Source organism: Marmota marmota, unplaced genomic scaffold (genome assembly GCF_001458135.2).
Source record: "Marmota marmota marmota unplaced genomic scaffold, marMar, whole genome shotgun sequence".
Classification (NCBI taxonomy): Eukaryota; Metazoa; Chordata; class Mammalia; order Rodentia; family Sciuridae; genus Marmota; species Marmota marmota.
The window spans coordinates 2,618,582-2,630,080 of record NW_025999999.1 but is presented as its reverse complement, the minus strand read 5'-3'; the positions used below and the strand labels follow the sequence as shown (position 1 = coordinate 2,630,080).

At 35.4% G+C, this 11,499-nt stretch overlaps 1 protein-coding gene across 1 annotated transcript in view; it reads left to right on the top strand.

Annotated features, from left to right (window-relative positions):
* The first annotated feature begins 3,060 nt into the window (after positions 1-3,060).
* Tm9sf3 (transmembrane 9 superfamily member 3) overlaps positions 3,061-11,499 on the top strand; it is a 55,583-nt gene continuing 47,144 nt past the window's right edge. Inside the window, exon 1 of the mRNA XM_015494845.2 lies at positions 3,061-3,256. Coding sequence (XP_015350331.2) covers positions 3,091-3,256 — 166 coding nt within the window. The 5' untranslated portion in view covers positions 3,061-3,090. The remainder of the gene's footprint in view (positions 3,257-11,499) is intronic.

Below are 11,499 nucleotides of genomic sequence, written 5' to 3'. Positions count from 1 at the left end.
CAAGTTATATAATATTTCTACAAATTCAGAGAATTAATGGCAAGGATCTCATTAATGGGTACTCTCATTCAATGTCTAATCTCTAGAACACTTTTCTTGTTTCTCATTTCTCTAAAGTACTGTTGCAGTCAGTGCACCTACCAGTCAGTGTATATGCTTCAAGCTTTTATTAAGTTGCCAGTAAACTTTACATTTTAGTATTTCTTCAAAATTTTCCCATTTTATTTATCAAATACTTATGTACATTGTACTATGCAGAGAGCATTTTGTGTTGTTGAACAGATTTTATTTCTAATATCAGTTCCGGTTAGTTAGTAGTGGTTGGCTTAGAGCATGGTTTTGAGAAGAATTCTGAGGCTGTGTATATATTTAGCAGAAAGGAGTACTTGGACTGATAAGTGCTCTAAGACCATGAGCATTGGTTGGAAGAGTGGAGACATATTATCCTCACAAAATTAAAAGAAGAATGAAGAATGGGGGTGTATGAATATATTAACATTCACATCTTTGATTCCTAACTTTACGCATGAAGATTGTACGCACTTTTTTTGTACTCACTTGAAGCTGTTTATTTTTCTGTATTGTTACCCATTTTGACCCTTCTCTGCCAAAGCAGAATTAATCATTGCTACAGTAGTTCTTTATTACCTTAATTATAACACTTATTGCTCCAATGTTAATTATTTGCTTTTTTGGCTCCACAGTGGATTATGAACTTCTTAAGGGAAAGGAGAATATTTACTTTTATATCCTTTGTGTGTGTGTGTGTGTGTGTGTGTGTGTGGTGTGCTGGGGATTGAACCCATGGCCTTGTGCATGTGAGACAAGCACTCTCCAGCTGAGCTATATCCCTAGCCCTACTTTTATATCTTTAATGCCTAAAACTTGCTTGGTCCATATTTCACATGTTTGAAAAGTGAGATTGTTTGCTCTTTCCTTGATGACCTGGATGATGTCTTACATGAACAGTGACACATTTATTATGACACATTTATTATGTTTGGAGATGATGAAATTGGAGTCTTAGGGTGGTAGTGATGATGTGAATCAAAATGAGGAGGCAAATGCCTTGGGTAAGAGTAGGCAAGTTAATGTTTTTTTTCTGAAATGCAGAAGATCTTGAGGTTTGAGTGTCCGAGTCTGAGAGAATGATAGTACCAGTAGGAAAATACGTTGAGGAGAGTAGATTCAGGTAGGATGAATTTAGGAAGACAGGAGATAAGGGTTTCATAGTGGACTCATTGGGTAGCTTTCTTTATTGCATGCTCCATAGCAGCCTTCCTTAAATTATAATTGCTTGTTCAATGTCTGTCTTTCCCTTTAGACATCAGTAGAGCAAGGAACACATTCAAAGCTAAACCCTCGGTTATAGACACAGTTGTTGGCGCGTGCTGGGCAATCAGTAAATAATTGTTCAGTGGATAACTAATGCACTATTAAATTATAATATTGTCAGTTAATATTTCTAATTACAAGTACTGGTTTTGAAATTATCCTGGTAATCTGTTTTCACAGAATCATGTTTTAGTCAACTTTTTGTTGCTATGACTAAAATACCAGACAAGAATAATGTAGAGGAGGAAAAGTTTTTCATTGCTCACAGTTTAGAGGTCTCAGTCTGTAGACAGTGGAATCCATAGCTCTGGGACCAAGGTAAGGCAAAACATCCTAGTGAAAAGGTGTGGCCGAGGAAAGTAGTTCATGATATGGCAAGCAGGAAAGGGGGGGGGGGAGAGAGCCAACGATAGCAAGCACACTTGCATGCACTCCACTTACCAGGGACAAAATACAAACTCAGACTTACCACCACACCATACCTGCTTACAGTTACCACTCAGTTTATCCATATCCATGGATTAACCCACGGATTAGGTCACAACTCATATGATCTAATCATTTTACCTCTGGGCATTCTTGCATTGTTCACACATGAGCTTTTGGGAACATCTCATATCTAAAACATAACATTAGGATTTTAAACATGTAGGCATCTTATAAATCTTGGGCAGACCCCACAGACCCTGGGAAGGTGAAGTCAGCTACCCCCATATCTTTGAACTGCTATCTCTATTTAGCAGTAGTTTTTTTCTTTGGTATTGGGAATTGAACCCAGGGGTACTCTATCACTGCACTACATACATACCCAGCCCTTTTTTTTGTTGTTTTATTTTGAGACAATTTAAGTTTTCTCTCAAACCTGAGACATCCTATCTCAGGCTCCTTAGTAGCTGGGATTATAAGTTTGTGCCAGCTATATGTAGTATTCACTGATGGGTAAAACCATAATTATTCAAAGAAATATGCATATAATATGTCTTTCAGGCTGATAACAGATGGCATGATGACTTGAATGGACTTGGGGTTTCATAGTATGGCTTTTCTTCCTTTTAGTTATTTTTCTCCTTTTAATGCTTTGACTAGTGGTTGTGTGAAAGACTAGAAGGGAGATGAGGTTTTATTTATGTGTGCTGGCAACTTTAGTTTTTGGGGGGTATATGATGATGAGCATGAAGTTCTGGATAAACTGTTGGTTTTGGTTCCTCCTCCCTTGTCCATGTTAACCTGGTGAATTATATTGGTTCAGTGTTTACTGTTCTTTAATAGTATAAATAGTAATTATAAACATACTCTTCTGAGCTGTTGGACTTCATTTAAAACTATCTTCTGTAAAACAAAGTTTGGAAAAGGTGGATCCTGAGACCACAATGAGAGCTTTTTTTTTTTTTTTTTTTTTTTTTGTAGATGGACACAATACCTTTATTTTGTTTATTTATTTTTATGTGGGACTGAGGATTGAACCCAGTGCCCCACCCTTGCTAGGCAAGTGCTCAAACACTGAGCTATAGCCCCAGCCCAGTAGGGTATATTTTTGATATTTAAGTGTGGACATTGATTATGAGATTGAAATAAGCTTCCAGTATTCTAGTTTCCTGAACACCAAAAGTATACTTTTATTTGGAACAGATAACAAATATCCCCTTAATTTGAATTAGATTTAACTATATAAATACACACATACATACATGTAAACATATATAAAATTTGCTTTTCTTGTTTCAGTATCAAGATAAAGAAGAAGTTGTCTTATGGATGAATACTGTTGGGCCCTACCATAATCGCCAAGAAACATATAAGTACTTTTCACTTCCGTTCTGTGTGGGGTCAAAAAAAAGTATCAGTCATTACCATGAAACTCTGGGAGAAGCACTTCAAGGAGTTGAATTGGAATTTAGTGGTCTGGATATTAAATTTAAAGGTAAGTAAATCTTAGTAGTCCCTATGATATGAGTTAGACTATAGACCAGAACTTCTTAACTTTGGACCTATTGACATTGGGGCCAGATAATTTTGTGTAGAACTATCATGTACATTGTAGGATACTTAGCAGAGTAATTAGTAATAAAAATTATGTTTTCTTGACTTTTTCTGAAAAATTTTTCTAGTAAACCCTCTAGTGATTAGACATGTGGGTGGGGAAGGCCTTCATAGATTCATAATAAAGTAATTTCTGGAGGTTTGAGACTGTAATGGGATATGTGATTACTTAAATAATTTTATGTAAATTCTTAAATTCAGACTTGTACCATTGACTTATTGTGTATTTATCAGTGTTGTATTAATTTACCTTCTCAACACCTAAAGGATATTTAAATTATGAGTCAAAAGATTTGTTAAACTTGGTAAAAAAAAAAAAAATCATCCTTAGCTGTTTATTATTGTAGTTACCTGTTTATTTGGTCCTTTGAGTGTGTTTATACTTTGTTTTTCTCGGTGAAGTTTGTCAGAGTATATTTCCTGCATAGGCAATTTTTGTGTTCTGAACTAAAGCTTGAGTAATTGAATATTTGCAGGATCTTTAATTGGGTGTCTTGCTTTTTTGAATAGGGTATGGATTTTGTAATCAGGAACTTTGAATTTTAATTCCATTTATTTTATTATATTGATTTTAATAAAGTTTTTTTTTTTTTTTTTTTTTTTTTTTTTGGTGCTGGGGGTCGACCCCAGGGCTTTGTGCATGCAAGGCAAGCACTCTACTGAGCCTCAATTTTAGTAAAGTTGTTTACTCCATTTTTGACTTCATTGTTTCTTTGTGTAAAATGAATAATAACTGCTTTCTTAGTACTTTAGAGAAGAGGATGTGAAATGAAATATTGTAAAGATAATTTTACTTTAATTTTAATTTGCTAAATTTTATTCTTGTCTTTATAGTTTTTTGTTACTTTTATTGAAAATGAGAATGTATGTTTACTTCTTTTCCCCCCATAATGTTCCTTTGGGCTTAATAATTAAGTTCTAAATTTAAGCCATAGTAGTGTGGCCTATAATTTTTGTGAATCATTATAAACATGCCCCATGGCATGTATTTTAATTTAGGTAATTTAAATATTTAATCACAAATTAGGAGGAAATTCAAGCTAGAATATGTAATCTTTGGAAACCTGAATACTATATTTATCTCTTTTTTCATTTTTCATATTTGATAGACATTTCTAGTTTGTTAGAAAGGAACCAGCAAGAGAGAATAGGCGAAATCCTAGAATCCTACTTTGCTAATATGATTTCATCAATTTAAAAAAAAATTCTCGCCTGTACTTGAATTGAAGAGTACTGTTGATTCAGCAGTCTTAACCTTTCTTCTTTATTAGTTCCTTGAGACTGAGATGGAGAGATTGTTTAAATAGAGGCAGATAGTCCTCATGGTCTAGAAAAGTGGAATTTATTTTCTTTTCAGATTAAGCTAAGCACCTTTAGACTGAAAGAAGAGCTAGCCAGGTGTTGTTCCCTGATTGTTCCCTGTTCCTCGGGGTCTTGTCAGCTCTGCAGTGAGTCAAGTGGTCTAGATGAAATAGTAAATATTGATTAGATTTCTCTTTCCCCTCTCCTGTAAATTTTGCCTTCTCTGTTCAAGGACAAAATTGATCATGCTTTGAAATGGTTCTGGTTGTTACTTATAGTATCAAAGAATTTTAATATAATGATGCCCCTTGGAGATTGTATCAGCCAGTTCCCTCTCACAGAAGCCCAGAGATGAAGGGATTTGCTTGGGGTATATCATATATACTAATTATGTAATAGAAACTAGAACATCCTGTCTCTGAATGAAATACAGAAATATTATATTGTTAATTTTTCATCCCTTAAATATTTGATATTTGAAGATTCTTAAGAAGGCATATTCAGTTATAATAAAATTTTGGAAATATTTTGAAAACAGAATAAGCCATATGCACACATGCATGTATGCATACGTATGCCCCACATACGCGCGCGCGCACACACACTTTTTTTTAGTCTAGCAGATTTTGTCAGGCTAGATGGATTGTCTAATGTAGGATGCCTCTCAAAATTTTACAGCTTTTTTTCTTATATGTTAGTTCTAGACAAAAATGCTAATTGAGACCATTTAGAGAAAATACATTAATTATAGAAGGGCAGGCTTAAATTAGGCATCTTTGAACCAGGCCTGAATTTATTATCCTCTAATTTTACAGGGTATGTTTTAGAACCTTACCATTACAGAGTAGAAAAAACATGTGCTTTAGGGTCAGAGAGATTGGTGCATCCCAGCTCTGCTTCTACTCACCTGTGTGGTTGGAGGCAAATTATTTAGCTCCTTTGGGAAATTATATCTATTTGATAGAATTGTTGTTACATTTAAGTGAGCTAATTCATTTAACAAAGTTCCTGGTATATAGTTTTATGTTCAAGAATTGGTAGAGATGGTAATTGCTATCATTACTAATTGCATATAGTATGGGTCTGTAGTTCCAACTTAATTTTGCCAGTAATTATGAAACATTAAAGTTGATTGATAATAGGATTTGATTATAAGCTGTTGTGCTAGCCTGTTGGTTTTGCCAGGGTAGGGACAGTGCATTCTTGTTCACCACTCCAGCGATTTAAGAGAAAGTAAGCTTGCTTTATTATATTTTTTTATTTATGATACTGAGAATTGAACCCAGAGTTGCTTTACCACTGATCTATATATCCCCAACTCTTTTTAATTTATTTTTTATTTTGAGACAGGGTCTTTGCTAAGAATCTCCCTAAATTGACGAGGCTAGTCTTGACCTTTCAATCCTCCTGCTTCACCTTCTTGAATTGCCAGGATTACAGGTGTGAGTCATCATACCTGGTTTAAGAGACAGTAAGGTCTATTTTTTTTTTTTTTTTTTGGTACCAGGGATTGAACTCAAAAGACACTTGAGACCATTTAGAGAAAATACATTAATTATAGAAGGGCAGACATCCCCAGCCCTATTTTGTATTTTATTTAGAGATAAGGTTTCAGTGAGTTGCTTAGCACCCCACTTTTGCTGAGGCTGGCTTTGAACTTGTGTTCCTCTTATCTCAAGCCACCTGAGCCTCTGGGATTACAAGCATGTTGTCACCACACCTGGTGAAATAGTAAGGGCTTAATAAATTGTCTTGAACCGGGGTGGTTTGTGCCTACTTCTTACAATAATTGGTTAATTTTAATTATTAATTGATCTGGAATAATAAATTTTTGGGGGGGCATACTGGGGGTTGAACCCAAGGGCACTTAACCACTGAACCACATCTCTATCCCCTTTTTAAACAATTTATTGCTAAATTGTTTAGGGCCTTGCTAAGTTGCTGAGGCTGGCCTTGAACTTGGGATCTTCTTTCCTCAGCCTCCTGAGTTGCTGGGATTACAGGCATGTGCCACCATGCCCAGCTGGAATAATAATTCTTAACCAGGTGAAGTCACCGCACAGCCCTTCTATTGATAATCCTGTAGTATAATGAAGAATGTTAATTGTTGACAGTTATTGTGCTAGCCTGTTGGTTCTGTCAGGGTAGGGATAGTACATTCTTGTTCACCACTCATCTTAAATAGGTGATTTATAGAGGATTCCTTTCTGTTTTTAGTTGATCTTCCCTTAATTTTCTCTTCCTTGAATATCTCAACTTTGTAGAGGGAAGAAGTTATTCTACAGTATTTCTTCTTATCTAAAGTGAATTGCTAAGTTGAGAGTACTGCAAATAGGGAAAAATATCAAAGATTGCTTAAAGCCTTATGTACTTCTAGTTAAATGATTCTGTCTTGGCTATTCTGATCCTTACTATGCAGAATTTCCACCCAGATATCTGCTTGTGTGGTATAGAATTGACTGCCAAAGGATAGAGAAGAGGTCTTCGGGGTGCAAGACATGCCAGGCCCTCTAATTCAGCAGCAAGATTTACCTAAGGTCATCCCCACTTTGTTTTCAGTTCATAACTTCCACTGTTCCTGCTCAATCCTGTTTCTGTAGGATTTTTTAAAGCCTCTAGAAATTCTCTAGAGGAAGGTCTGCCTCTGTTCTACCACAGAGAATAGAGGGTATTTATCTTGTTGTTTGGTGGGTGGTGGGTGGAGACGGGGACTTGAGCATCCTACCTCTTCATATACACTTGTTTATCCTTGCACATAGTAGTTTAAACATCTCTGAGTGTTTTATTAGAATAAATTTTTAGAAGTGGAATTACTAATTACACACACACACACACACACACACACAAAACACCCAAAGGCTATATACATTTTTAATGCAATATGTGATACATTTTACCAAATAGCCAGCCAAAAAAATTGCAGTTTATGATGCTTGTAGGTTGGTCAAAGTTAATCAGTAGTCAATATACCAGTTTGTCTGGTCTGTGTTTTCTTTTAATTCTTTTGACAGTTATCAAATTCTTAATTGCATTCTAGCTCTGTGGTAAACTCTGGGTATAAAGAGTTCAACCAGGAGTTTTCACTTCATGGGTCCATGGGCCTTCTGAAGTTATGCCCTTAGTTTGTGTGAATGTGCATTTTGTGGGGACAAGGAGATGTTACTTTCATCAGATTCTCAGAGATGTGCGACCAAGGACACTTAAGAACACTATGAAGAAAACATTGGTACTATCATTTCTTAAAACATCTCTGAGAAAGAGCTAGAACAGATGTTTTCTGTTTCACAGTTGAGGGAACTGAGGTTTACAGAGGTTCAGTGACTTCCTTTTATTCACATAGCTAATAAGTAGCAGAGCTCAGAATAAAACTCACATTTCTGCTCATTTCACTATAGTGATTTCTTGAAACTTTGCCAAGTGCTGCTGTATTTGAGGTAGAGTATTTCTGATTTAGGTAGAGTATTTCTGATTTTCTAGTTTAGTAATGTTATCAAAAGAGAAACTAAACGAAGTGTGATAGCATGACGTATTCTTAAAGAGCTCATAAATAATTATCATATTCTTTTCTCAGAGCTTTCACTGTGCAGTATTAGTCAGGGGTATTATTGGGAATTGACAGACCAGACGGATGGGGCTTGGTTTTTAGATGCTACCTAACCTTGCCTTCTGTTTGAAAAATCAGTGTTAATGTTTGCCACTTTACAACTTGAGCTTTTTGCCCCTTCCTGTGTAAAGTATTTATACTGGTATATTTTCAAGTTTATTTTCTTCAAAATTTATAAGTTTGTGTTTTATCTGAGAAAAATATAAATTTAAATTATTGTAATTTAAAACTGATTTATGGTGATTTTCCAGATTGTTTTCTGGTTATATAGAATGCTGAATAATGATTTGGCATATTCATACACATTGCATTAGTTGCCTTCAGAGCAACTTGCTCCTGAGAGAAGTGCTGTTTTGGTTAGGCAACCCGGCTCTTCAGTTATTTGTGTTTGTATTTGCCTACATTCCAGGAAGAAGAATTTTGTTAAAATATGACTAACCAGTGCCCTTTTCACAGCCTGCCATGATGGGTTTTCTCTTTTACCACATTTAATTTAGATTTTACACCAGTGAAAGATAATCTGTAAGACCACTTTGCCAATCCTGTGAGAGACTGCTCAGAAGTTTCGTTTGTTTATATTGACATTTACTTTTTTTACACACACACACACACACACACACATAAATTTATACACATTCATATGCATTTGTGCCTAATATGTTTAGAAATTTCATTTGCCAAGTAAATGGCAAATCATATTCTTAAAATTTGTTAGAATGTTTTGTTTGTAGTTCTTACTCTGCAAGGTACTGAAGCAGGTATAGCTGGGGGTAAAAGAATGTAATCAGTCATGGATATTACTCTCCAGGCCTCATGGTGTTTTTTTTTTTTTTTAATTTTTACTTGTAGTCAGACACGATACCTTTATTTGTTTATTTTTATATGGTACTGTCGATCAAACCCAGGGTCTCGCACGTGCAAGGCAGTGCTCTACCACTGAGCCACAACCTCTCATGGTGTTTTAATAAGGCATTAAGATGCTGGTCTTGGGTGAAGAATGGTACATCCTATGTACCATAAAGGAAGTATGGAGAGGAAGCCATGGGACTTCAGAGAAATGAAAATGTTGGGGTGTCTACTCTGGAGGAAAGGATAGGGGATGGGAAAGATTTTTAGGTGGACTTTGAATTGGAGTTAATAGAAGGAGCCAAAAAAATCCAGAGGCCAAGAGAATACCAGGTATGTGGAAACTGCAGGTAGTTGAGTTAGGTTAGAATGTAAGGAGAGAGGGTGATAACAGACAGAGCTGAAGTCGAGTTCAGACTGGGAGGAACATTTAAAAAGCTTTACACAGGTAATTGTCATATTGTGTATCTTAGAACTCCATACTTTAAAACTACCACATTGTTAAAGACCATTATCAATGAATGTCTTGTAGTAACAGCAAGAAATTTCATGCTTTGCAGAGGTAGCTATGAGGTCTCCAGCCATTTGTTGCCCTCCAAAGGACTTCTTTGTTTCTGACTGTCCGCTCTGTAGCTACAGCTGCCTGCTGCCCTTAGTTTGTTATCACACTCCATGGAGATCCCATTTGGGAATGTCTTGCCCATGGTTCTCCTAGCTCCTGCTGTAGGAATCCTTTATAGCAATCTCATTTCCTAACTCTCCCTTTCTTCACTGCTCAGCTTCAGTTTTTTACCATTATAAAAATCGTAAATGCCTTGCTGCCCTGAAAGGGTTTGGGTAGAAAGGAAACCTGTGTGGGAGTCATTGCTGGAAGATAAAGTTATTTTCTTCTCCTACTTTAAAGGAAGGGGTATTTTCCTGCTTCCTTCCATGGGACTTTATTGTTTATCATTATTTTGAGGGTAATACCCACTCTGAGCTGATCTATAAGTAGAAGCTGTTCTCTTGAGGGTTGGGGAGACATGTTGTGGAGCATCTTAAATTATAACTGATTGCTATTTCTTATAGAAATAATGTTATAGGCAGTCATACAGTTCATGGTTCAACTAGTTTTTCTGTAAGAAATTTTAATAGATATTTCAGAAATTTAATGTTTTGGGAAAACTGCATTTCAGATGCTAAATATATCCGGTATTACAGTATGAGAGAACTTAAATCTGTGCTTCCTTATCTTAAGATTTATTTATTTATTTTTCTAATTGTTTAATTAATATATGGAAACAGTTTAATTCTTTTGATTGACATCTGGAGACTTGTAGTTCTTCTAGATTTTATTAGAAACATAAGCACATTTTTAAAAAAATATTTATTTTTTAGTTTTAGGTGGACACAATATATTTATTTTTATTTGGTGGTGAGGCTCAAACTCAATGCCTCACGCATGCCAGGCGAGTGCACTACCACTTGAGCCACATCCTGAGTCCCATAAGCACATTTTTGAAACACGTGCATTATAAGTTAGAGACCATCTGAACAGAATTGTGACAGTAGTGTTTTTACAAACAGTCAAGAGTGGAAATCAGTCATTTGGTAGAGTGCTTGCCTTGCATGTACAGGGCCTTGAGTTCAATCTCCAGCACAAACACACAAAAGAGTGGAAATGATTCCTTTTTTGGGGTAACTTTTTGGGTATTTTATAAATAGAGATGCCTGCTGGATAGAGGTTTGATTTTTAATCTTCCTAATTATGAAGAGTCACTGGGATTCATCATAGAATCTGTGACTTCTGGTATATCAAAGAATGTTAAAATGCATGTTTATTTCAGAGCTCTTATCTTACAGCTAGACATTGTTTTCTGTCTCCCTTCACCCTACCCATGTACTGGGGATTGAACCCAGGGATATTCCCGCTGAGCAGTATCCCCCGCTCTTTTTTTTTTTTTTTTAAGTTTTTTTGAGACTGAGTCATAGTAAGTTGCCCAGTCTGGCCCAGAATTTGGGATCCTGATGCCTCAGTTTCTTGAGTGGTTGGTATTTCATATCATATTATTAAATGGAATCTTTCCTATGTGCTTAAACTTTTTTTTGCTTTCTAAGTCAATATTAATTTTAAAGTTACTTTGTTAATGTTCTTGTAGTTTTTTTTATATGAGGGATTTCTTCCATTAGTGATGTAATCTTTGATTATAAAGATGATTAAAGTACTTTTCCCATAAAAAATTTATAAAGATATGCAAAGGAAACAATAGTATACTGAACTCCTATATATTTGTCACCCAGATTCAACAAATATGAATAGAAATTTTAACTTCAGGAAATGTTGGGTTTTTTTTTATATATATATATATATATATATATATATATATTTTTTT